Source organism: Pseudocercospora fijiensis (genome assembly GCF_000340215.1).
Source record: "Pseudocercospora fijiensis CIRAD86 unplaced genomic scaffold MYCFIscaffold_9, whole genome shotgun sequence".
Classification (NCBI taxonomy): Eukaryota; Fungi; Ascomycota; class Dothideomycetes; order Mycosphaerellales; family Mycosphaerellaceae; genus Pseudocercospora; species Pseudocercospora fijiensis.
Window position 1 is genome coordinate 2262771 of NW_006921540.1, and position 25277 is coordinate 2288047.

Genomic DNA, 25277 nt, shown 5'->3' on the forward strand with positions numbered 1-25277 from the left:
TATCGAGTTTTACGTATGGCCTACTAGGAAAAGGCGATTTTACGTATGGCTTAAACCCCCGCGGTAGCGGGTGTGAAGTGACTGACGAAACCCCGGATATTATGGATTAGGCTCGGGCGGAAAGTGGCGAGGTGCAGAGTGCAGAACGAAACACTGCCAAGACGAACATTCCTTAGCGCAGGATGTAGCATGTCCAATGATCGATCGTGCTTGTGATTTGATCTGGTCAAAGGAGGCTCCACTGGCACTCAGAGCAGGCAGCCTCCACTCTACGGAGCTATTCTAGCAGGAAACACCTCCACCTTCACATGAGCGGGTGGAACCAGTGCATCATGTCAGAAACGACTCCACCTCCGCTATGAATCATGATATGCAATGACTTCAACGCGCACATAACGAGATATAGGGCAACACAGACGGTCGGCAATCCTACTGCCACGAGCTTCAGATATGCCACACAAGCACGCTGAGCCAAGGAAAACAGCACGACCATGGTCCATGTCTATCTTGCCCATGCTATGAGAGTATCCAAGGCGGAACCAGTGATTGCCATTCACTCCAGAGCCTTGTGATATGAAGGGCGGACTTCTCCTTCCTCACAGTCGACCTCTCGGACGGACGGCTAATCATCTCGCAAAGGGTGCATCGGCGGCGGTTCTCTTTGCTCATCTTCTGCCCGTCAAACCACAATTCAAAGCGCAGGTCAGCCGGTCCGATGACCACCTGCACCTGGAAGTCGACCACCAGATGATGTTCTCCACGTTGCCAGAATCTCTTATTCTTCTCCTTGAAGCGTTTCTCCTCTGCTAAGGAGAGGTCGGCCTCAACCTCGCAAAGGTGCTCAGCGCTGTCATCCAGAACGTACGGAAGCAGATCTTTCTCCACATGAGATACCACGATCTTGGTTGCAAAGACCTTTCTTGGATCACCAGGAGCTACCTTGCGCTTGAAATCGTGGACAATTGGATGGTCCATGGAAACTGGACTGCCCTTCTTCACGAACCAGGCTATGCAATTGTTCACGTACATCTTGCCATCTCGCGCGTCGATCGTGGCCCTCCGCTCGTGGTGCTTCACATTCTCAGGGTCAAAGACCTCTTTGCATAACAGCCCGTAAGAAGCTCTGCAGCAGCGCCAACTGAGGACACCCTGGCCTGCTTTGAGCTTCCGAAGTCGATCAGCGACCAGGCCTTTGCAGACTGCCAATTGGGGATCAGGAGCAACTCGAATTTGCATGCCTTTGGTGTTGCTGAAATGCCCGGACGGCATGCGATAGTGCTCAATCAATCTTTGTTGTACGTACGGTGATTGGCCAAGACCACCAGACAGTATCAGGTGGCTTATTTGCCTCTCTGGGAGTCTGTCTTGGAGTGTATGAAGCTGTCTATCAATCACTCTGAACAGCTTGTCGATTTGGTGGTCAAATAGACCACGCAGCTCTTCTTTATCGAAGTGCATCTCGCCACGACTGATTCTAGCCTCCTCGCTCACGCAATTGAGATGAAGGTGCTGGACTGGAACAGAAAAGCGCGGTGGCTCATAAGACGAGCCATGTTCACACTTGACATTTTGGAAGTCGCGGCCCTTGGCCATCTCCCAAGCTGCTTCTTCAGGGTCGATACCAAACCTCGTTGCCGAGTTCGCGAGCTTCAACTTTGCTTCAACTTGCTTCTGGAACTCAAAATCGATGCCGACAGAGCCAATATTTTCACCGCCGACGATGTCGACTTGCCTCAGCTGCTTTAGCAAAAGCACGTCAGTCATAGTTTCTGTGACCTCCAGTGCAGAGAGATCGGTGGTTCCGCCTCCTGCATCGCACACCACGAGAATATCGCCTTCCCTGAAGTGGCTCGCAGCTTCCGTGGACATGTGCACTGCAGCTGCCTCGGCCTCAGTCAAGCTCATGATGACTGAATGCTGTGCATTTGTGGGACCTCCAAAACCAGACTGTCCGATAATCCCTCGGAACGTTTCGACGACTTGCGGACTCCATGTTGTGGGGATACTGAATAAGAACTCGATCTGCGCGGCCGACCATGCGAAGTTCGGAAGTTCTGACGAGAGCTTTTGCTCGATGTGGTCGTACAGCCTCCTCAAGAAGTCACGATACCAGTGTCGAACGTCCTGCTGCGTGGTCACCAGATCCGGATCACGCTTGCGCATGGTATCGAGGTTCTTCGGGTCAAGCAATGTTTTGAACCAGTCCCGAAGCTGACCATAATTTGGATCTTGCTCCGAAGGCTTTTCACAGCCAAAGCCCCACGAGGACGGTCGATCGCCACCATGCGGATAGACAAGAACTGTGGGAACTTTGTTCTCATTTGCCTGCGCTCGGCCTGGCCATCTTTGGATCCATCTAATGTTATCGCCTTGATGCGGCAAGGCATATCCAACGCCAGTGCATGTTTGGCCTAGATCGATGCCGATGAGCAGATCTGGCTTCCGTGTTGTGCCTGACATATCTGACAGTCAGGTCTGAACTGGTAGCACAGGTGCATCAGGTCAGCCTAATCAATTCGGTGAAAGACCACGGCCAACGCCAAAATACAGCTCCAGGAAGGATGAGTCTAGTCTTCCGCAGAAAAATCGTCTTAATCTCAAGCCCACTATGAAGGGACTTGCGACACTCTGGAAAATCCGCCATACCCTTAGTCGGGCGACTGGAGCAGAGACCCTTCGCCTGCAACATTGCAGCGCTCATATGAGGGGAGAATGTGCCGCAACGATGCAAGTGGTCGCTTAGCCATTGAAAGTCGGACCATCGGCTTGCGCTATCGCAATTGCAAATCGAGACCAAATTGATTGCGTCGCACAATGTAGCGTACCGTTCGGCTGTGCACACCAGCGCTGGCGAGCACAGCAAACCACCTTTTCAGAAGGCACGGCTACAGACATGCTGCGCCAACGTACGAACACAAGTTGTGCAACACATCATTAGACCGTTGTCTCCAGATGTTCTAAACTTATGCATCACTGGTTTCACTTGAAGTTGGGTGTACACCTTGTGGACAGCCACGGCAAATAGCTGGCTCAGTGACCTGGTGCTCATACAGATCCTGCTCGGCGGCAGATCGCTCGTTGGCGATTGTGCCAGCCTGTGACAGTTGTCTCGAAGCTGGCAGGGAATGGGTCGCCAGAACCATTCCAATTTTTTCACATTCTTTGCATTGCACTCTAACACCCTCAAGTGGTTCAAAGGCTTCGGCAAATTCCGTGGGCATGTCGGTCTCAAAAACAATATACTACCCTGTCAATTTCACAATTCCATACCGTTGTCATCAGCTTACGAGTCAATCCGTGGTTACTACAACAACATGGTTAAATGCCTGGAACGATCCGGTCAAAATTAATTATACTTTCACAAATTTGCTCGCGTCGCCAAAGACAACAGCCTTTTACACCAGCTTTGCCTTCGAAAAGGATGTGGCTGAGACCAGTCTCGGCACAAGTTTGCAAAACATTATCGATCCATCGGACGCATTTGCTGCTTGGAATGTTACAGCAACATCAAATGCGAATGGAACAGCACCAGTCTCGCGCGAACAGGAAAGCCAAATATCGATGGGAGAAGCAGTTGGAATAGGCATCGGATGTGCTGCTGTTGGCGCTTTGCTGGTCTCTCTCATTGCTTGCCTGCTATATCACCGGCGCTCGAGGCGAAAAGGCTACAGCACGGCAGCACTTTCTGTGTCTTCAGGCTCCGCAAATGAGTCCGACAAAATTTCCACAATACATGTACCACTCTCGAATAGTCCATTGACTATATTGAGCTCAGAACTGCCGCCACCGGAGGCCGACAGGACTATCATAGCCAATGTGTCGAAACTGGCCACCTTAATCAAGAACCATGCGCAAAGTTTCTATGCTCACACCACGACGGTCGAGTTCTCCGGAGACGCTTTGCCGGTGCTGGAAACGTTATTACACAATTGCACAGATATAAAAGCGCAGGACTTGATCACTATGCTATCGAACTCTGATACTCGCGTGGGAGCAGTCAGATTCTTGTTGGCATGGTCCATTCTCTCAAATGTTGGGTATAAGTCGCAAGTCGACCACACGCTTCTCCCTCCAGCACTCGCAGAATGTCTGTGTGCCATGAATCTCGAGACCCAATCCTCTTCAGGTGAGTGTGCAGGAACGAGGACAAGCTGCCGACAACGATGGCTCACATGTCTTAGCACTTCTGAGCCAATGGCGCCACGTCACCGGCGCTCTTATACCGCCTTCAAAAACCATGTCATCAGACGATCCTCGTCAATTCAACATCTCACAGCTAGCCAGAGATGTGAACGACGTGCTTCGCTCCTTCGCCTCGCCAGACGACATAGGACGTTTTGCCAACATGACTGAGATTCTCAGACAAGGTGCATATGTTGGCTACGTGACTTTGGTACAACCTACGACGTGGGCGTTTGAATGGGAGGATGAGGCTGATGGTAGGCATGCAAATGAGCTGGTGGTGTTCCCGGCTCTGGTACAAATAAGTGATGAGCATGGCAGGCCGCGGAATAAGGCTCTGCGTAGCATGGATAAGCAGAGCGTTCCTAGAGCCAGGTAGTGGATGCACGACGCGATGTTAGTATCTCCCGCGAGTTTCCCAGTCGAGTTTGTACATAATGCGGACCACATGTAGAATTGGTTTCTTTGCCTACTCGTCACTAAGTTTGCACATGCGAAGGGTTGCATATATATCCGCTACCAAGTCTTCGACAACCCAAATTCTGCTTGGACGTCACTTCCCTCAGACTTGAGAGTGATCCTTCTAATCTGGAGTATGCTGTAGGTGGCCCTTGGATCTCCGGGCGCAAGACATTGCGTAAATCTCTACTCTGGATCATCATCTTCCGTCACCGGTGTTGTAACAGTCGCTCTCTCGGGGCCTTTCTTCTTGTCGCCTCGCTCCTCGAGGATATCAGTTTCTATGCTTTACATGAGTCACCAGTATATGCATAAGGTATGGATGGATGCATGAACTCACCGGATTTTGATGAGAACGCAGTCGTGCAGGCGGAACGGGCCTTGTACTCTCATTGTTGATGTCATGAGTATGAGGCGTCGCACGCTGCCTCCTTGGATCTGTTCCCGACGAAGGGTCGAAGGCATGGGCATTGATTGACGTTGACGTTGTCCTTTGAGTTTGATTCACTGATTCGGCAGCTTGGCTCCGTCTCGAGTGAAGACTGCCCCGATCAGTGTTATTCGTCTCATTGGATAGACTGTGGTCAGCGTAGCCCTCTACCTCCTTGGGCTTAGGCAAATACCGATCTTGCTCTGCCATGAAACGTGTTTCTTGTCTGTTTTGTCGGTATGACTTTGTTTGATCATCGAAGAACATAGTTGCCGAGGTCGTGATGCTCGAGGCTTCCATAAAAGTCTCCTCTTCCGTGCTCGCGTTTCCTGATTCCAGCATCGATGGTTCTTCGAGAATCGTCGATAGCGTAGCATTCCGTTCAGACTTCTCAAACGTACCGCTTGGTGGGTTTGAAGTTGCTGTCTGCTGGCTTTCTGAGCTGTCTACGGTGGAAAAACTCGAGACATCCTCATCAAGGTTTGCCTCTTGGTCCTCTGATATCTGGTCGCTGTCAGCATCATCGCTGCTCTCATTATCATGGTTCAGCAGCTTAGTCAAATGCTGTGGCAGCGAAAGCATTGCCAATTGTTGGAAATGTTCTCCAACATGGAGATACCATGCCGAGACAGATAGCTGCAGTCCCTCACAGAGCGGACAGCGATGATCGAATTTGTTACTGTCAGGCTGAGAGCTTGCCTGTGCGATGATCTGAAGGCTTTCAGGGTCCTCCGAGAGACTGTGGTCCGCCACAAGGTGGTCTTCAAGTAGTGTCTCTTGATCAAACCTCGGCGTACATTCGAAAGGACATGCCCATTGACGATGATGCGATGATTCCTCGTGATACTGCCACAGTCTGCGATCTGAATGCATTCGAGTCGCCAGTGGACATTTCTCCCAGGTGCAAAGGTACGGTGTCATGTCATCGCTGATGTGAGACCTTGCAAGCTATGTATTAGCTCGTTTTATACGTTATACAAGAACCGGAAAGCGCTATGGCGACGTTGTACGACGATGCCTCGAATGCATCAAAACTCGTCATTACCAGAGAAACTGCCTGGCCTGTCATGAGAACTCAAGGTAGGGATGTCCAAAGACATTTGTCCCTCAGTTTCGTAGGCGTGGCGTGGGAGGAGTGTCGTTGGGCAATGCAGGGAGGTGTGTATCTGCATGGGATGAGGTTAACTGTCGTATGACTACTGACAAAGCTCGTAGTCAAGTTCAAGTACATGCCATGCACGCCCGAGACTGCCGACACCAAATACGTTTCCCATCGCAGCCGAGCAAAGACTGTACTGATATCCGCTCACGACAACACCTTCGTTATTTTCGCCAGCGACCTCGAGACCAAGCTCGCAAACAAGATCGGCTGGACTGCTCCTGGTGACCGATCGACCATGGCAAGATTGCTGTGTCGGGCGTGGACTCGATTTTGGAGAAACTGCCTTTGAGTGCACAGCTCAAAAGTTGAATGAAAGCCTGTGCTGCGTATGATTGATGGCCTATGATACCAGGACAGCGATGCGAGTGAAGAATAGATATAATTGAGCGATCAAAAAAGCATTCTAAAGCTCCATCGACATTGGTGAGCTTTGAGCAGCTGACGCAAAGCATGCGGTATTATACGATAATGTTCAAGGTGCTGATTCTCAAACGAGTTCGGAGGTCGTGTTTGACTGTCTCTGTCAGAGTTGACGACATCTTCGATGCGGTCCTTCCGGAAACTCAACTCACCTGGTGTCTCAGTGCCAGCGGTGCCTGGCTCTCGGCACATTATTTTTTTTTGTTTTTGAGATTTTTTATTATTATAACCAGCGCAAAATCAGTGTTGGGAGATGAACATCAATCTGCACGCCATCTTCATCCACGAATAGCAACGCAATAAGAAGTTCTAGAAAGACATCAAAGCCCATCATCCCACCACCAGCGATAGAATACCCAAATGAGCCTCCGGAAACTCTATAATCCTGCATCCTAGCTTTCAACAACCATGCTCAAGGGTCATCCTCACATCCGAAACACAGCTACCTTGGAAGCTGTGCCCGCATCACCAGCGTCGTAAGACATTATTCCGTCAGCGATCTCGTTGCCAACCGGGAACAAATTTGAATCCTGCTTCAATTGATCTGCGACAACACAGTCCTGCAACAGATCCCGCCTCAGAGAACACACAGACACGAACTTGGATCCAGCTAAGCGAAGCTACCCGCCCGGTTCATTGCAACATCCATTGTCTCTCGTCTTATTGTACCACGTCAGCAAGCGTTTCCCTCTTATCATACCTGCCTGCTCGCCGGTTGTGAAGAATCCAATGTCGTGGTGGAAGAACTTCACCAAACCTTTTCGAAAACTTCGGAAGAAACATACCAGACCTATCTACGAGCACGACTTCCATCAGCCGAGATCGCCCTACGCATCTGGTTTGCCATCTTCAGGCGGAAGGACTCACAACGAGCCTCACGTCCCACCGCCTAAAATCCCATCTCGAACTCCAAACCAAAGACGAGGAAGAAGCAGTTTCGATTCCGACGAACAATCGTTCCATACCACTCCAGAAGGAGGCTTCAAGATCTAGGTCGAGGTGGAAAGCAACATGACAGTATCCAGCGGCGGAGCAGCGGGAATCGGAATCGGCTGCGCAATCGCCGGGATCCTAATCTGCGGAGCAATTTTCTACCTCGTTGGTCGTAGACGTCGACAACTCGCAAGCCAAAGTGGAATCGAAGAAGAGATCTCCATCGGCGACGAGAAACCCCGAAAATTAAACCCTCTCCAACAAAACCCCATCATCGACGCCTCACAAATCGTCTCTCGTCCCAATACAGCCGTATCTCGCTCTTCCTCCTCTTCATCGAGCACACATTCCCTAGGTTCCCCAAACGACACAGAAACCAAAGAAAATCTCCTCCGCCTTAACGTCGCTATTCGAGCACATGCGGAAACTTTCTATACCACATCCCCCGCCATCGATCTCTCGCCATCTCATGATGCGAATCTTTCAACTCTCGCGGAAATTCTGGGAGCTTCGGCACCGCTTGATGCCACAGCCCTGCATGCCCTCCTCCATACCCCGGAAACTCGAATCGATGCTATAAGGCTTTTGATCGCGTGGTCGGTTTTCAAATATATCCAAACTGATGCAGAAATTGAGAAGACCTTGTTACCGCCGGAATTGGCTAAGTGTGCGCAGGCTATGAGCCGGGGAAGTATTGTGGACCAGAAACGGTATAGTATTCCGAGGAAACCTGTTCCAGGAAGCACGATTCCTACGATTGATGTTACGACTGTGCGCACGACTGCTGCTGCTGCTTCTTCTTCTTCGGATGATCATGTTGCTTTTGCAAAGTGGAGGGAAACTTCTGGGAAATTGCTTGAGCCGATTTATGGGGATGGGAAAGTTGTCGGGACGAAGGATTCTCGGGATCAGAATATTGGGGAGTTGGTGACGGTTTTGGTATATTTGCTGCAGCCGTATGTGGCGAAAGGTTATGGTGGAGCGAGAGTGAGGGATTTGGAGAATGTGATTAAGATGGCTGCGGCGTTTGGGTATAGGTTGTTTACGCAGAGGCCGGAGTGGGAATTTGCTTGGAGTACGTTGATGGCGGATGAGATTGTTGTGTATCCGGCGCTCGTTAAGATTGGAGATGAAAAGGGGAAGCGGTTGAGGAAGTCGGTAGTATTGGAGTGGGAGGAGGTGATGAAGTTGCCGGAACCTATGGAAATTGTGGTGAGTAAACGTGCTTCTGTGCACAAGGAGGTTGTGTAGCTGAGCCCAAAATTGTTTATCCACATCAAACGAATTCGCATATACCAGTGAACGCCGTCTAGTTGATGCAAGTGTTGTATCGTGGTATCTTCCCATGCATAGCACAATCCCGTAAATGCAAACAGGGGGCGCCAAAACGCCAACCTTCTCTCCAAGCTTCTTGCTAGAGGAAGTAGTCTCGAACTGGATCATTCCCAGCATGCTGTTGCTGCTGCTGCTGTTCCAGTCTATGCGCCTCGTTTTCTGGTGCGGCGTCGAAGACATTCCATTTCCGTTCGCCGCCGGGTCCGACCTCAAGAACGCTGGCCAAGTTGCCACATCGATAACAATAGTTGGGTGCGCTCCAAACGGTTGACAATCGATCATCAAACATGACCATATATCCTTCGTTACAGAGCTGATGTGCTCTGAGAATGTGCGTCATGCTGTTGACCTCCAAAAATTTCTTGACCACCTGTGCGCCAAACGTGTATCCTGCTCCGCGCGGCGACAGACTGAATTCATCTCGTTCGCTATCCGGATCTGACCAAACGAGATCGGCCATGGGTCCTTCATGTGGGATTTCACGGAAGCGGTCGATGATTTTGATCTGGTCTATGCTGTGTATGCTGGGACTGAGACCGCCATGTACGCAGAATATCTTGTCGTCGATGACACAAGATAAGCTCAGGTAATCGAACATGTCTGTGAAGTAGTGCCATACTGCCGGGTTGCCGTACTTTCGGCTGCACTCGGTGTAGAAGCCATACGACTGCGTGACGCCTCTGCTTTCGTGGTTGCCGCGGATCAGATGCACGCGCTGCGGATATCGGAGCTTTAAGCAGACCAGGAGCGAGATGGTCTCTATGCTGAACAGTCCTCTGTCGACATAATCGCCTGCGACACGCCGTCAGCTTGAGTCTGGACCTTGCGTGGCGCACGCTATGCTGCATGCTCGGTGGTGGTCGCGTGACCTACCTAGAAAGAGGTAGTTGGTGTCCGGGCAGTATCCACCGATCTTGAAGATCTCAATCATGTCAAAGAACTGTCCATGAATGTCTCCGACGACCGTGACCGGCGCCTGTATGTGCACGACATTGCTCTCCTTCATCAACAACTCTTTCGCCTTGGCGCATATTGCTTCGATTACGGAGTCAGCGAGGAGCTCCTTGCGGTACAGGCGAGCGATGCATTCGTCGAGGTCTACGCTGGCTTGAGGGGATATCAGCATACAATGCATACTGTCTGATCAGCGCATGGCATATGATGCATACATACCAGGGAGGCCAGGCATTGCTCGACTGCCCTGGGCGCTGTTTCTTGGGCGGCCTAGGAAGGAACGTGTTTATGGAGGGCAGGCGCATCAAGACCGGCTGTCATCATCATCGACCATACCAGGTGTGCTCGGCTAAGGATGGCGATGGTGGTGGGAGCAACATCTGCTTTGCCGCTGCCTCTGACTCTTGCGCTGCGATGGAACGGCGTTGCAGCAATACGGCGAGCCATATCGACACGGAGGACGTAATGTGCAAGGACCCACTCAGGCACGGGTGCGGGCGGGAGGCAGCCGCCGCTTTTTCTTTTCTGGGCTGCAGGCTGAGGCAACGTCTTGCTTTCTGGCCCCATCTCTATTCTAGCTGACGATGCCGACCCGTCTTCCACCATCGGCGTGAGCATTTCGAGCACGAAGAAGCAACAACTCCGCACCCTTTTCAGCCTCCCATCATCTCAGCTTATGCGGCAGCGGCAGCGGCAGCGGCAGCGGCGTCAAGAATCTGGCACAGCACTTCTCTACGCCATATTGAACAACACCGTTTCTCACGAGGCACAAGCAGCGCCCCAACCACTCTCAGGAGCAGGAGCAGCAGTCGCCCCATGATCGCTCAGGACAAGGGCCATATTTCGCCAGATATTTCTTTCTGTCTCCCCGTCCTGATCCACCTCTCGTAACGGCATCTCGCTCTGCCTTTTCAGCAAGCTCAATTTTCGTAACACCAAGAGAGCCTTTTCCATTTCATCACCGCAAGATGTATTCCCAGCATGGCCAAAATGGGTACGTTCTCCTTTCATACCAGATTTCACATTCGTGGAAGCTAGCCCATCTCCCCCCTTTCTCCTTCACACCTCAGGACAACGAATGCACCAGGGCCTGAGAGAGGAAAGATCTGCACAAAGCACACGCGCACCCGGCAAGACGTACCAAAAGTCGGTGCAGGCCAAAGTTCCTCTCTTTGATCCTGGCGACAGTCACTAATCTGGGCATCGTTGTCAGTTATGGGCCTCCTCCAGCAAAAAGGGCCAAGGGCAATCCGATCATAACCCGCTACCCCCCTCCGCCTGGATACAAGGGACCCAATCAACCCGGCGCACCCTATGTACCTCCGCCAACATGGCAAAATCATGCCTATGGTCAAGCTCCTGCAGGATATCATCAGACAGCATATGCGCAGCCTCATTATCAGCACCACCAGCCAAGCTATTCACAACCACAGCATTCTGCTCGCAATAGCATGCATATCAATGGACATCTTCCCACTCAGCAATCGAGCTGGCAACCTACAATAACGACGCCACAGAGCGCGCCTTCTTCATGGCATCCACCTCCGAGCAACCTTCCTCGCAATGCGCGACGTCACAATTCGGCGCCTTTCCCGTCTACTCGGCAACATCCTCTCGATGGAAATGGTGATCCGCTACCGCCGGAGGACTCCAACGCAGATTCTGGCAACGCGCTTGAGGCTGCTTTTGATGAAGAATGCTATTTTGGAAGGTATCCCGACGAGATCAATCCAGATCTCAGCCTGGGCTCTATCACATGGAAGGCGCCGCTGCCTGCGAGAAGAGCGCTCCCTGGTACCTTCCAAGAGGCGGAGCTTGAGGCTCTCGCACCGAGAATAGACGTACCCAGCCTAGACGACTCGGTCTCTGACTACTTTTCGAAGCTGAATGGAGACGAAGCACTACTGAGCATACGGCAGACGGAGCATTGGGCTGAGATGAGGAACGACCTTATATTTCGGGAATTTCCTCAAATGTGTGCAAGTCTGGTCAGTCTGGCCGAATTACTTTCTACCTGGCGAAACCGGTACGACCCCAGTTGGACATCCCGGCCGCCTACTCCAGAGCTATCTCGACCGAGCTCCAGGGCTAGCAGTACCACATCTCAGATGAGGCAGGATGATGGGGGTGTTCTCGACGATCTTGAGGCTGCGCTGCAAAACAGCAATAGAGTAAGCATGCCGCCAGAGCAAAGGCGACCTCATTCTAGGGCAAGCTCAGTATCAACCAAGAATATGCGCAGCCTTCATCTGCTGGCAACCCATCAAGCAACAGCAACATTACTTCCCAATACGACAACAGCACCCCCGATTCGGGATCAAGGACAAGAAGACATTTTAGCTGCGTTAGGCGTTACTGGCTCGCCGAAGCTGGTATACGAAACTCCTGGTCCAGCCTTCGGCCCGCGCCCAACCAGTGCTGCCGGGAGTGAGAAAAGCGCCCACAGCAGAAGCAACTCCATGACTAGTGTACATGGGACCAACGGAATGAATGGAAACGCTCTCGACTTCATTCCGGAGGTCGTCATCAACGAAGACATGGAGCCGGATGACATGGCCACGCCACGACCCAAGAAACCGTACGCGGGAGATACTAACAGGAAGCGCAGCTATGCCGATACTGGTCCCGGAGCTCACGAAGAATTTGATGATGAAGAGACGCCTCGACAGAAGGGCAAGCATGCGCGGATGCTATAGTGTGGCCAAAGATTTCCTGCTAATGTGCTGCGCCACCAACCCATGATTGCGAGAAATTTTGGCTGAGACTGAGCAAGCTATTGCTCTCCGAGTGCTTGATATAGATCGCTTAAGCTAGATGAGCTCCTTTTGACCATTGCGCGCCGCTATGTCCAGATTCCGCCTGCCAATCTTTGCATCTGTGCGCCTGTACCATGCGCTACTGCGCACACTTACGGGCATTAGCTGAGTAATGAACGAAGAAGGACCGCGGATGACATGAATGCTGTTGAAGACGCGAAGTGAGACTTTCTCGGAGAGAAGTTATCAACGAGCAACATTGGGTATCCTCATAATCATAGCTACAAAACAAAATCTCCAACACGACTGAGCACGAAGGCTCCATTTCATATACTCTGCTCCATCTCCGTGATGTAAAGCCTAATGTGACTCTCCATTTTCATATACTCCTCCCTCGCAGCCTGCACCTCATGCTCAATCTGCTCCTTCAAATCCGCCATCTTCTTCTCCGTCTGCTCAATCCTTACCCTCCTCTTCTCCACCTCCTCCCCTCTCTCCCTCCTCTCCGCCGTCAACTCTCTATGCGTAACTCTGAGAGCTTCCATCTTCGACTTGGCGTTATTCGCTCTCATCTCAGCATCTTTCCTCAACTTCTCCGTCCGGTCTTGCCATTGTTGCAATTGCTTCCTAAGCATCTTCTCCTGGCGCTCGACTTCTCGCACATTATTGGATTTTTCGGTGAGTGCTTCGCGATTCTTCGTGGCGGCGCGCATTTCTTCGTCTTCTTTTTGGAGTTCGGATTGCAGGTCTGAGAGTAGCCGGGTGAGGGAGGAGATGTCGGTCTGGAGGAGAGTGAAGGTGTCGCAGGATGTTTGAAGGGCACGCGAACGTTTGTCGAGACGATCGATTTCGGAACGGTCTGCTGCGAGAGATGTGCTTAGATCGCGGAGGGACTGTTCGAGGTGCGCAGGTGATTGCTCGGCGTATGGTCGTAATTTCGAGGCCTCGTTTCGAGTTTGCATTACTTGGGTTGTTTTGTCTTCCAGGAGGGATTTCAATCTGCTTTGCTCGCCTTTGACGCGTTCGAGCTTCTCTGTGACTCGCTCCTGGGTCTTCTTGAGCTCGAGAAGTCTAGTCTTGAGCTCTTGAGATTTTTGTTCCTTGTGTTGAAGCTCTGCCTCTACATTCTTGCGATTCTGTTGCATCTCGTCCAGCCGGTCCTCCTTCTCCTGGTTCGCATGGTACAGCTGCTCAATCTGATTCTTTACTCGCTCAGAGGAATTGTAATGCTCATCTATCACTGCCGTCTGACTTTCGCGGAATCGAATGAAGTTGATGATGTAGCTGAAAATCTTGACAAGTCGCGGGTGCGTAGGTCTGTACAAGTCGGAAAAGGTGAAGTCCTTGATACCGCATTCCAAGAGCAGCTTGCGCATAGTCACGAAGAAGCCCATCAACTCGCGCGTGTCTGCTGTGAATATGCGTTCTGCATCGTCGCCACACATGTCTTCTGCTGCCGCGCGCATCGCCGGCGCGACAACTTCGCGCGTTGTGTTGGTCAAGAGCTCCGCGAACCATTCGAACACTTTCTGGATCTGCTGAGGATTGGGTTTGCGTAGGTCTTCCACTGTGAAATTGATCCCTATGTCACTGATACATCCGGCGATCTCCTTGTCAGGCTACACATTGTCAGTATGCCCACTATACTGTCGTTGTCTGCGATGCGCCTACCAAAGTCATGAACGCATCGCCATCGTCGTGCTCTTTCTGTTTCTTCTGCTGGCTAGATACCGATCGGCCGCCCGCCATACTCATGCGCGGGTTGTAATCCATACTTGGCATTGTGTTCGTGTATGCGCTATTCTATCTTGCAATAAGTGCTTGGGTGGAGGTTGAAAGTCAATTGTTTGTTTACAACGCGGAGAAGTCTCGGCTATGAACGCATGGTTGAGGCGTGCAGCCCATTCCTTGGCGCGCTTCATCCCGAACAACACAACATCACCTCTTCACCTGTTCGGTCCACCTCAACATTCGCATTACCTCAGCTGATGAACGATCAACACATGGCCAGCGCAGATACGCGGAGTTGCGCAGGTTCGTCACATGAATTTCGTCTGCCGCAATCTTGGTACATCTCCAACTCGATCTGCTCGCTGAGCCAATGGCTTCAAGGCGAATTGCGTTTACACATAAGGTGAACCATTCTTCATCAGACTGATAGACACGCTAGATGTGTTCTCCTCGTTCTCACGACCAAGTCTCTCGGCAATCAATTCGGCAATATTGTCAATGGGCTTTTGTCGAGCAATGGATCTGATTCTCGCGGAAGTTCTCAGGACTCGATTGATATGCCGTGTTCTGAGCCCAAAAGCAAGCGGCTTAGAATGCTCCACAAAATGGCAGCTATGCTTCGGTGACTTGCGAATCCTCATTGCGAAGCTTTGGACAATCGAGGAGTTCTGGAAATCTTCGATTCATCGCTCTTCCCCTCTTTGTTGGGACGAGCAAGCAAGATTTCAACAACGGCGTGATATGTCGCAGCGTCAACAACTCCTCTCGAGAGAGCCGTTCCCGGCCTGTATGCGCATCATAGTGGAGTTACTCGGTGAATTGAGCCTACTGCGTCAAAGTCATTACTCTCAGCACGGTGACTGAGCTATTCTACTGACACTCTAGTCAAGCCCTTATGCTCCGATGGCCTATTAACACAACCAGACTTCTCTACGATGCTTGACTGCTGATCCGAGCAGGCCGTGGACACAAAATGTCTGGCGCGCATCGCCAACAAAGGCCTTTCGCTCTCCATTGCATTTCTCCGGTCACTCGTTGCGACCATGAAGTTCAACACGATCGTTGTTGCTGCAGTGACAGCAGTTACATTCGCTTTTGCAGCGCCTCAAAAGCACAATGGTACGTCTGCAGCACTGCTCATCGGTCTGACGCTGACGCTGACGCTGACGTCGCAAAGAAGCACTAGAGACGCGAGTCGTTACAGCCCAAGAGCCAATTGATGCTCGCGGCACAGCTGTTGCGACAGGCACTGTCAGGTATATCCATGAAGGTCAAACCGTTCGTGTCTATGACACCTTGACGCCCGCATACTCGCAGTACATCACTGCACAACCTTCCACCTTCGTGGAAACGTCAGAGCATCACAGGAACAAGCACACCAAGACTGTCGTCCAATTTGTGGTTGCCCCGTCGCCATATCTATCTACGGCATTCGTAACGCAGATCTACGAAGCCAATGGCCAGCCCTTCACCGGTGCTCAAAATTTCGTCGCAGGCGCACAACCAGCCCCAGCTACCATCCAGTCTGTTACGCATGGCATCGCCACTGGTGGTTTGGTGGCCGTGCAGACTGGAGTCGCTGTCCAAACTGGCTCTGTTCCCGTCATCGGGGGCGCTGGCGCTCCGGGTCCGGTTGTTCAACCTGTAGCCGTCCTACAGGACGTCGCCGGTCCCGTAGCTAGCGGTCGGATTGCAGGCCTTCCTTCAAATACCCCTAGTACAAGTATCCTCCGGATCACCAACATTCGAGTTGCAGCTACTCCAACGGCAGTAATTGTGAGCACAAGCTCAGCGAGGTCAGTAACCAATGTCTTTAGCATATCATCTACCGCCACAAATCCGGAGAACGGCACCCCAATGGGCAGGGCTGCGCCGCCTCGCTCAAGTTCTGCATCAGATCCTTGCGCTGGTTCTACAGGCTCCTACAGTGATTCTTCTGGCAAAGTCTACATTGTCCAGAGCTTGATGGACGGCAATGTCGAAGCTTACATGGGCTATACTACCTCATCCGGTGTTGATTGCTGCCTCAAAGACTCTGTCGGCACATTGTTCAAATTCCCCTCCAGCCCCGGCATCATCAACACCAGTCGTTTCGCCGTTTTCGAGGCCTGTGACATCGATGCTAACATCATTCATCACTAGGCCGACGGTATCATCAACTGTTTTGGTGGCCGTCGCACCTCCATCGAATAGTTCAACACAAGCAACCTTTGCCAACAGCACTGCTATGGCCGTGCCACCTTTTGCGAATACTACCATTCCTGCTAGGTAAGTGTCCTCGGTCTCGGAAGCGTTACTGCCCTTACATCTTGCACTGGCCCCCGTGCTTTGTGGAATGCATGCTGACATTACTGAAAAGCACCAATACTGTCACCCAAACCCAGACTGTCACTGCTACAATTTCCGTCACAGAAGCTTGCGAGACATGCCCCGGAGGACATACAACATATGCCAAAACCACCTATTATCCAGCTACAAGCTGGCACGGCCATTCGGATCCAGAGGCTACTTACGCTCCTCCTCATGGCGGCGACGACTATCCAGGCCAGGGACGGCCAGAGGAGCCTTACCCCGACTCCTACGAGAATTCAGAACCTGAGCACGGCGGCGAGGAAAAGCTCCAGAAGCGCGGAATGGAAGAATATCCGGCACCATCAACCAGCTGGGATTACTGGAGCTACTATGGATCGTCGTCATCGTCATCCGAGCCATATCATCCTCCAACAAGTGTCCACTATGGAGCATCTTCGTACAAGCCTAGCAGCTCGTCGTCGAAGTCTTGGTCTGGATATGGCTCTCACACATCAAGCAAAGCTTACGCGACTACGTCAAAGCCGTGGAAGTATGAGAGCACAACCTCATCTTATTCCAAGTCGTGGTCTGGATACGGCTCGAAGTCATATTCGAGCAAGGGTTACGGCAGCTCCTCATCTTCTCGTTCTTGGTCGGGCTACGGCTCCAAAACATCTTCGGCCAAGGCTTACGGCAACACCTCGCACCCAAAAACGTACGAGTCGTCCTCTTCTTGGAGATACCAGACCTATGTTCCACAGCAGAACACCACGAAGCCAGTCTACGGTCAGAGCAGCTCTACTCCCTGCCCGACTTCCACATCGAAGCCCTACGTGCCACCGTTCCAGAATACGACTACTCAATCTCCCTTCAATATCACGACTCAGACGACCAAGATCAAGATCTCCACAACGGTGACTCAGGGTTTCAGGTAAGGGAAGTGCACGGCGATGATTTTAAACGTTTTACTGAAATGAAAAATTAGCCGCCTGCTCAGCCTCCCGCGCAGCCTCCTACCCAGCCGCCAGCTCAGGTAAGGGAAGTGCACGGCGATGATTTTAAACGTTTTACTGAAATGAAAAATTAGCCGCCTGCTCAGCCTCCCGCGCAGCCTCCAGCACAACCTCCAGCACAGGTGAGTCAATACCTGAGATCGGATGTCTATGTGCAATACAGATACTGACTGTGTAGCCACCCGCACAGCCACCCGCGCAACCTCCAGCACAACCTCCAGCACAGGTGAGTCAATACCTGAGATCGGATGTCTATGTGCAATACAGATACTGACTGTGTAGCCACCCGCACAGCCACCCGCGCAACCTCCAGCACAACCTCCAGCACAAGTGAGTCGATACTCGAGATAATATGTCAGTATGATTACTGACGTTACTAGCCGCCCTCTCAACCGCCAGCGCAACCTCCTGCACAACCACCGGCTCAACCACCGGCCCAGCCGCCTGCTCAGGTATATCTGCCGTACAGCTTTCACGAGATGTCAAGTGATTAACAACGCAATAGCCACCTGCCCAACCTCCAGCGCAGCCTCCAGCGCAGCCTCCAGCGCAGCCTCCAGCGCAGCCTCCAGCGCAGCCCCCTGCTCAGGTAAGCTGAATATATGGTAAGAGTCAAGACACCTGCCTAACTTGGACATAGCCGCCATCTCAGCCACCTGCGCAGCCATCGTCGTCGAACACCTACCCGGTATCAGGCCCAAGCAACACCTCGCCGGCCTCGAGCCCAAGCGTCTCGGCTTACCAGGGCAGCGCAGCAGGCACCAAGGTCTCCACCTTTGCCGTGCTGCCCCTCGTTGCAGCATTGTTCTTCTTCTAAGCTGAGATACCCAAGTCAGGCGTCGAGGCGTAAGGTGGACAGCTGCTTGTATGTTTCTCGAATCCTTGACTTGAGTTGAATAGATACTGATATGCGTGCAGCTCTCAGCCGCAACAAAAGAATGGAACAACGAATTGGTGCATGCCTTTCGAACAACTAATGCCTTACATAATCTATACTTATATAAGCAAGCTATAATCTTTAATTGGATGTCTTCTCCCACACTTTTCGTATGTCTGTCAGCGTCTCAAGACACAGCTATGTTCCGATGGCAAGTGGTGGGTAGCATGAGGCTATGATGGTCTCGCGTGTATCTTATCGATGGGTGAAAAGAAATATGCTTATCAGCGGAGGTTTGATTGGTTCGCTCGCTGGGAAGCCTCTCAGCAGTGGTCGACTACTGGTAAAGCGGTATTAAATTATGTTGACACAATGACCTCCACTACTGACGAGGCGAGCTCTGAGTTCTCCCACTGCATTATTCTACTTTCCTACTTGTTCGTCCGCGAGCTTGAAGTTGCATACGACCGGCAATAGGCGCTGCTCTCGTCCAGTTCTCCGGGGAGAAGGCTCAGCTGCATGTTTCGCACAGAGCCAAACAGGCACATGTGCCATGTGCCATCCTCATGGAGCGTGCCATCGCCATCGCCATCGCCGGAGACGCGGAATCTGCACACGTCAAGCACTCCACCGCCAACCACACGCCCCCGAATGGGAAGCCCTCCTCGACTGCTTACGAAGCTGCAACGGTAGCACCCACCAAGCCCAGGCCCAAGCAGCGCAGCAGACGCAAAAAGGCGGATGTGGAGGAAGAGGATTCTTCGAAGCGACGATGCGTGAGTACCGCATGTATCGCATGCCGGTAGGTTGTGTCGACATACAAGAGACTCATCCTCAGGCGCAGATTTGCTGACAGCACTCGGGAAACGATAGAAAGCGCAAAAGCAAATGCGATGGCAGCACTCCCGCATGTGCTGCTTGCAGTCAAGTCTACGCAACCGAATGCATCTACGATCCGAACTCTGATCACCGCCGGAAGGGTGTATACAAGAATGACATGGACAATCTAAAGACTCGGAACTCAACTCTACAAACACTGATTCAGGCCATTCTGAACTATCCAGACGACCATGTACCTGCGTTGGTTCGAGAGATCAGAACGTGCGAAAGCCTGGATGCGGTCGCAGAAAAGATAGCAGCAAAGGCAGCTGGGCTCGAACAAGAACAAGAGGAAGAAGATGCACTGGGAGCCGCAGAGGACAACACAGGCACGAGGTCGACGTTTGAATCGCATCTGTATGGGAAGATGGGAGACTTGAGGCTGGATGAGGGATCTGTCCGATACATTGGAGGCACATCGAACCTAATCCATCTGGCATCTGAAGAGAATGAAGCTTCAGACGTGGACGAGTACCTTCAGCAGGAGAATCCGATCACATCTTGGACAAGTGTTACCAACGACCCGGATCTGGTCCTTCATCTCGTCAACATGTACTTCACCTGGCACTATACCTTCTTTACCTGTTTATCGAAACAACTGTTCCTTCGGGATTTCTCACTCGGTCGACCGCCCGCGAGCAGCAGACGGAAGACACACTATTGCACGCCTTTACTGGTCAATGCTATATTGTCACTTGGTTGCCATTTCACATCCCACGCTGGCGCCCGCGAAAATCCAGACAACTCTGCGACCGCGGGCGACCATTTCTTTAAAGAAGCAAAACGGCTGATCATGGAGAACGACGAGCACGAAAAGCCGCGACTGACTACGGTGCAGGCTTTGGCACTGATGTCTGTAAGGGAAGCTGGGTGCGGACGAGAAGGCCGTGGCTGGGTGTATAGCGGAATGTCTTTCCGAATGGCGTGCGATATGGGTCTGAATCTTGACTCGGGACAATTGACGACCAATCGTTGTGTCAGTGGCGACGAGAATGAGGAAGACGTCAGAAGAGTAACATTTTGGGGATGCTATCTCTTCGATAAGTGCTGGTCAAACTATCTCGGTCGCTTGCCTCAGCTGCCTTCGTCACTGGTTACAGTGTCCAAGTATGAGGTATTCCCGGATGAGGACTCCGCGCAATGGAGCCCTTATACAGACTCTGGTTTCACGCAAGCGCACGCGCAACCCTCGCGAACGAGAGCAGTCGCGCTACAGATATCGAAGTTGTGCGAAATTAGCAACGACCTTATGAAGCACTTCTACAACCCAACCGATATGGACAAGACGAAAGGCAAAGCAGCAGAGCTCAAGAAGCTATCTGACATTCATACAAGACTTGAAGCATGGCGACGAGATCTACCAAAAGAGCTCGAGCCAAAGGAGGGAGGACTCTCAAGTGTGCTTATCATGCAGTAAGGCTAGTTTGCTTCTTCCATCTGAGCTAGTCGCTAACACAAAGCCAGCATGTATTTCCAGCTCCTTTTCATTCACCTCTTCCGACCCTTCCTGAAATACACCCAAGCAACATCGCCACTTCCGCAGAACGTGAGCCCACGCAAGCTTTGCACACAAGCCGCGGCCATGATCTCGAAGCTCATGCGGCTTTACAAACGATCGCATGGTCTTAGGCAGATACCCAACGTCGCCGTCTATATCGCCCACTCTGCTTGCACGATTCACCTCCTCAATTTACCTGATAAGAACGCCACGAGAGACATCGTTCATGGAGTCAAACATTTGGAGGAGATCGCCGAAGGTTGGCTCTGTGCAAGACGGACACTGGCAATTATCAGCCTCCTGGTGAAAAAGTGGAACGTTGAGCTGCCAGATGAAGCAGCTTCAGTGCTTACCAGGACAGACGCCAAATTCGGCACAGTGCTAGGTGAGATACAATCGCCTCGAAGCCAGACAAGTCATCCGCGGGGAATGTCCGAAGCAATAATGCAACCACAACCTATACCTCAACAGCAGCAGCAGCAGCCATGGCAGGCGAACACGCAAGGTCTTCAGCCGAATAACTATTTCACCGAAGCATCGGCCAGGACCTTGATGATATCTGCCAGCTCGAGCGCCGCGATAACCACCAACACTGCAAACTATCAGCCGCCTCCGCGGGATGCCCACGGCCTCAGGGCTCAGCAGTATCCTTCCGCAGCCAACACTCCTGCAACGCAACCACGACAAAGCTGGGCATCGACCGGTGGGGCTACCACTCGACAAGATGCCAGTCCGAGCGACATGTTTGGCGGTGTAGAGCAGCTCATTCGTGATAGTCAAGAGTGGGCTTATAGAGATCAAGCGCAACTCGCGACTGGGTTCGACAACTGGAATCAGATTGACATGGATCCTTCTACGTGGAATACAACTGCAGCCACGACAGTTGGTATACCTGCTCCTGCTGTCAATGGCGGCGTATCAATAGGAGGACCTGTGGGCGGACAGATACCAGGAGTCTCTGTCGCACCACAGACGCCCCAAACTGTGTTCAACCATACGTCGCCGCAGTCAATGGACGGCCTAGGTATGGCGAATTGGTTGAACAGTATGAATGCTTACAACAACATGGCTGGAGCGTATAATGAAGACGAATGGTACCAATGACTGCAATGCACGTAGAAATCATGAGATCACGGCTGTGCAGTGAAGGAGATGACGCGTCCATTTCGATGCCTTTGGAACGTTGATACCCGAACAAAGTAGACTTCTATTTCGATAATAATAGTAGCAATTTACACAGAAAGTAACGACGAGTCTGGATAGTCTAGGGCATAGCCATACCGAACACATCTTCTATCATTCGTTTCAACAGTCGATGGTCTAATGTGATCGACCGCGTAACCGGAGATCGGCACCGAGGAGTGGCGCTTTTTCGCCTAGGTAGTAAGCAATTCTAGGCCTTGAGGTTGAGCGAGGAATTTGCGATTGGCTGACATAAGATCTTTGCGATGGGATCTTTTGCGGATCTGATAATTGTACCTTTGCACCTGCCCTTTTAGTCTAGTTACATGAGAGGAAGGAGGTGAAGAAGAAGCTTTTTAATAATAGCGTGCGAATCTCGTCTTAATCCAACCACACCCACCCACCCGTTCACTCGCTCTCGTCCAATCCTGCATTCCATCTACTATGGGTGATACGGACGTAAGTAAAACAATCTCCCTCTAACCCACCCTACAATGAATGCATATTGATTAAATCCCTCAACCAGAGACCCTCCGACCTGGCACGAATCCGAGAAAATCAAAGAAGATCACGAGCCCGAAGAAAAGAATACCTGCAAGACCTCGAAAGGAAATGGCGACGGTGTGAGAAATTTGGAATCGAGGCTTCGGTGGAAATTCAAGTCGCTGCGAAAAAAGTTTTGGAGGAGAATTTGAGGTTGAGGGCTTTGCTTATGAGGAATGGCGTTTCTTTGGACGATGAGGGTCCGAGATCTACATCTGATGTTGCTGCGGATTTGGATTCTTTGTTTGGTGCGAATCGGAGGTGTGGAGATTCATGCGGACTGAAACAGCAGCAGCAACAACAACGGACTTCTTCTGCTTCTCTTTCGCCTTGGCCGACACAGCGAAGTCCTCTGAGCAGCAACGAGAACACGTGCTCTACCCTCCTCCTCCCCCCCTCCTACCCACCCTCATCAGGACCTTGCACTGGCACAAACTCCACATCTCCAGCAAATTGGTCCACAGTCTCGGATCCAACAGCCTACAATGACCAATACGACTTACCTCCATCACAGCTAAACGACGCATCCTCGTGTCGAGACGTTGCAGATGCGATACGATACATTCGACCTGGAGTCGGAGACGAGTTGGAATCGGAGATGGGTTGTCAGGACGGTAATTATTGCGAAATACCTGCGACTCGGGCATTTGATCTCATGGATAGGTTTTCCTCTGATGATTTGGGTGGATCGAGACGACAATGACAATTGTGGTACGCTTCGGAGAGGGGAAAGATGGGATTTGTTGGAGAGAGTTCTTTCAAGATTAATGTTATTTGTGTGAATTATCACGAGCTTGATACGAGTGTTGAACACGCCGAGGATGTTCCGTTCCCCACTACTTTATCTGCAATTGCTCCTGGACAACATGATCGGAGCTGAGCCATCGATGCGTTGCCCATACGCCTCATTGACCACGAGTCGAGGACGCCGTTTGCCTGAGAAGTAGATGCAAGTTGGTCCAGTTGAGTCTGGGGATGCTCCATTCTAAGATCTGTTCAGACAGTCAGCATATGCTCGAATGAGGCTCTCGATATGTGGTTTGCGGTGACGAAGATTCCAATCAGGCTTTTAGCTCTTGAATTTTTCCACATTAATGTTCAGAACAGGTCTGTGAATTTTCAAAAATTTCATCATTGGAGAAATGTCGGAAGAGATTTTAGCACGTACCTTGACACAGCAGGGTTGAAGCTGATGTCGAACTGGCTAGACAGGATAGCTGGATCGAAGAGGCTGTTGTACGGGAACTCGACGCCAGACTGCTCCAGGACACTGACCGCCTGCGCGTTGGACCACACACAGCTGAGATCCACACTTAAGCTGAGGTGCGCGATGGCCGCTTTCAAAAAGTATCTCGTTCTGCGCCATCGACATGCTAGGGTCGAAGGCATCCCAGCGTCCATCATCCTCAACTGCGGTGTTCGGGGCAGCAGGATTGAATGCGTGATCAAAGGGCGTTGTCAAAGACCGGCACCCAGTCGTCAGCTACCTAGGCGCTCAAAGGTGCACCACCTTGCCGCCACAGTCCTGATAGCGACTGTCCTGCCAACCGAGAGCTCACCGAGACGCTTTGTAGTCACGTTCAGTATGGGCACTGCCTCATCCCACGCCGGCTGTTCTGCTTGCCGAACATCCATTTCGACCGCGGCAAGATCGGGATCAGGCTGATCAAGCCGTGCTGGATACTCCGCCAGTATCAGCTTGCTTTCAGTGGCAAGGGCGGCCTCCACTGCAGCGGATATCGAGCGATTGATGCCTTGAGCCGAGAAAGCTGTGGTTGGTCGGTGAACTTGAATAAGGTCAAGAACTGCCAGCACAGGCCGTGCACTCTTGTAACGCAGCGCAGTGTCAGCGTCATGTGGCCGTTTTGCGAGAGCCAGGCTGTAGGTCGCCAGATATGCTCGAAGATGAGTGATGTCTGGGCAGAATACCAGCTTTAACGTGCGCGATGTGGACAGAAGCCGCAGGGTAGGTGTGCGCCAGAGGCGTCTCATGCGGTCGGTAGGGAGAGTAGCTTCGTCCAGCCCGGCCTCCGTAGAAGCAGCTGCATGCTCGAGAGACTCTATGAAAGCAGTCTTGGTGGAGCAGACCACCAAAGTTGATGGTGGTGCATGACAATCGAGCACATGCTGCAGGAAGTCCAGTATGCCGGCGCCTTCGAGGACAATCGACTCGAGTGAAGGCATGTCTGACAAATTTTGTCATGTGCAAGCAACTGTGACTATCGCCATGCAATTTTAGAAGTGAGGCAGATGGATCAAATTGCTGCCGCAGCTGAAGCTGGAAAGTGAGAGTCAGTAGTGGGGAGCAAAGGCGCCGCGCATGACATGTTGATGCTGCCTCCAGATGATTCAGTTCATGGAAGCGTCGGCGAGCAATGTCGAGCGGCGCGGCGCGACGTTTGGTTGTTCACATGTTGATGTGTTGAAGAAGAAGTAGAAGTTGGTCCACCAACATTTCGTGCTTTGGATGCGAAGTCTTGGCAAGAAGCGCATCCCTGTCAGTGCTCAGCCCGCACAACGTGGAGCCCCACCAGTGTACGGTGACCAGTGGTCATGAGCTGGAAGGTAGAAGGTCGCCTCACTACACCGGCCAGCTGCAGTTCTGGTCGCACTTGCCTGAAGGGCAGCCAG

The 25277-nt window shown here is 51.8% G+C and overlaps 11 protein-coding genes across 11 annotated transcripts; 6 read left to right on the forward strand and 5 right to left on the reverse strand.

Annotated features, from left to right (window-relative positions):
* Window positions 1-304: 304 nt before the first annotated feature.
* Window positions 305-2460, reverse strand: MYCFIDRAFT_190830 (uncharacterized protein; the record flags this gene model as incomplete). Its single annotated transcript, XM_007932754.1, has 2 exons — window positions 305-356; window positions 686-2460. The coding sequence occupies 2 exons, from the start codon at window positions 2458-2460 to the stop codon at window positions 305-307; spliced, it is 1827 nt and encodes a 608-aa protein (XP_007930945.1).
* Window positions 2461-2712: 252 nt separating this feature from the next.
* Window positions 2713-3518, reverse strand: MYCFIDRAFT_183936 (uncharacterized protein). The gene has a single exon (XM_007932755.1). It carries the CDS (start codon window positions 3141-3143, stop codon window positions 2964-2966), a length of 180 nt encoding a protein of 59 aa, XP_007930946.1. The 5' UTR covers window positions 3144-3518; the 3' UTR covers window positions 2713-2963.
* Window positions 3519-3875: 357 nt separating this feature from the next.
* On the forward strand, window positions 3876-4650 carry MYCFIDRAFT_212430 (uncharacterized protein). Its single transcript, XM_007932756.1, has 2 exons — window positions 3876-4126; window positions 4182-4650. Exons 1-2 carry the CDS (start codon window positions 3964-3966, stop codon window positions 4559-4561), a joined length of 543 nt encoding a protein of 180 aa, XP_007930947.1. The 5' UTR covers window positions 3876-3963; the 3' UTR covers window positions 4562-4650.
* A 1479-nt stretch (window positions 4651-6129) lies between these two features.
* MYCFIDRAFT_183938 (uncharacterized protein) lies at window positions 6130-6951 on the forward strand. The gene is made up of 2 exons (XM_007932757.1): window positions 6130-6747; window positions 6806-6951. Exon 1 carries the CDS (start codon window positions 6301-6303, stop codon window positions 6520-6522), a length of 222 nt encoding a protein of 73 aa, XP_007930948.1. The 5' UTR covers window positions 6130-6300; the 3' UTR covers window positions 6523-6747; window positions 6806-6951.
* An 842-nt stretch (window positions 6952-7793) lies between these two features.
* Window positions 7794-8906, forward strand: MYCFIDRAFT_212431 (uncharacterized protein). Its single transcript, XM_007932758.1, has one exon. It carries the CDS (start codon window positions 8265-8267, stop codon window positions 8835-8837), a length of 573 nt encoding a protein of 190 aa, XP_007930949.1. The 5' UTR covers window positions 7794-8264; the 3' UTR covers window positions 8838-8906.
* Window positions 8907-9000: 94 nt separating this feature from the next.
* MYCFIDRAFT_89906 (uncharacterized protein) lies at window positions 9001-10110 on the reverse strand (the record flags this gene model as incomplete). Its single annotated transcript, XM_007932759.1, has 3 exons — window positions 9001-9713; window positions 9795-10028; window positions 10095-10110. 3 exons carry the CDS (start codon window positions 10108-10110, stop codon window positions 9001-9003), a joined length of 963 nt encoding a protein of 320 aa, XP_007930950.1.
* Window positions 10111-11090: 980 nt separating this feature from the next.
* MYCFIDRAFT_78320 (uncharacterized protein) lies at window positions 11091-12571 on the forward strand (the record flags this gene model as incomplete). The annotated part of the gene is given in 5 exon segments (XM_007932527.1): window positions 11091-11093; window positions 11105-11191; window positions 11393-11863; window positions 11984-12074; window positions 12177-12571. The coding sequence occupies 5 exon segments, from the start codon at window positions 11091-11093 to the stop codon at window positions 12569-12571; spliced, it is 1047 nt and encodes a 348-aa protein (XP_007930718.1).
* Window positions 12572-12957: 386 nt separating this feature from the next.
* MYCFIDRAFT_31321 (uncharacterized protein) lies at window positions 12958-14404 on the reverse strand (the record flags this gene model as incomplete). The annotated part of the gene is made up of 2 exons (XM_007932294.1): window positions 12958-14250; window positions 14303-14404. The coding sequence occupies 2 exons, from the start codon at window positions 14402-14404 to the stop codon at window positions 12958-12960; spliced, it is 1395 nt and encodes a 464-aa protein (XP_007930485.1).
* A 4850-nt stretch (window positions 14405-19254) lies between these two features.
* On the forward strand, window positions 19255-21770 carry MYCFIDRAFT_95405 (uncharacterized protein; the record flags this gene model as incomplete). The annotated part of the gene is made up of 3 exons (XM_007932760.1): window positions 19255-19346; window positions 19418-20836; window positions 20888-21770. Coding segments are annotated over 3 exons (2394 nt in total), but the record flags the coding sequence as incomplete, so codon positions are not given.
* Window positions 21771-22537: 767 nt separating this feature from the next.
* MYCFIDRAFT_167957 (uncharacterized protein) lies at window positions 22538-24961 on the forward strand. Its single transcript, XM_007932761.1, has 3 exons — window positions 22538-22562; window positions 22630-23638; window positions 23815-24961. The coding sequence occupies exons 1-2, from the start codon at window positions 22548-22550 to the stop codon at window positions 23347-23349; spliced, it is 735 nt and encodes a 244-aa protein (XP_007930952.1). The 5' UTR covers window positions 22538-22547; the 3' UTR covers window positions 23350-23638; window positions 23815-24961.
* MYCFIDRAFT_157368 (uncharacterized protein) lies at window positions 22538-24961 on the reverse strand. The gene is made up of 3 exons (XM_007932762.1): window positions 23815-24961; window positions 22630-23638; window positions 22538-22562 (listed from the first exon to the last, which is right to left on the reverse strand). Exon 1 carries the CDS (start codon window positions 24828-24830, stop codon window positions 24126-24128), a length of 705 nt encoding a protein of 234 aa, XP_007930953.1. The 5' UTR covers window positions 24831-24961; the 3' UTR covers window positions 22538-22562; window positions 22630-23638; window positions 23815-24125.
* Window positions 24962-25277: the final 316 nt, after the last annotated feature.

Bases quoted from the DNA above. Each gene is read 5' to 3' on its own strand.
- MYCFIDRAFT_183936 (XM_007932755.1), bottom strand. From the start codon at position 3,143: ATGGTTCTGGCGACCCATTCCCTGCCAGCTTCGAGACAACTGTCACAG.
- MYCFIDRAFT_212430 (XM_007932756.1), top strand. From the start codon at position 3,964: ATGCTATCGAACTCTGATACTCGCGTGGGAGCAGTCAGATTCTTGTTG. The intron at 4,127-4,181 runs GTGAGTGTGCAG...CACATGTCTTAG, and splicing joins CGAGACCCAATCCTCTTCAG to CACTTCTGAGCCAATGGCGC.
- MYCFIDRAFT_183938 (XM_007932757.1), top strand. From the start codon at position 6,301: ATGCCATGCACGCCCGAGACTGCCGACACCAAATACGTTTCCCATCGC.
- MYCFIDRAFT_212431 (XM_007932758.1), top strand. From the start codon at position 8,265: ATGAGCCGGGGAAGTATTGTGGACCAGAAACGGTATAGTATTCCGAGG.
- MYCFIDRAFT_157368 (XM_007932762.1), bottom strand. From the start codon at position 24,830: ATGCCTTCACTCGAGTCGATTGTCCTCGAAGGCGCCGGCATACTGGAC.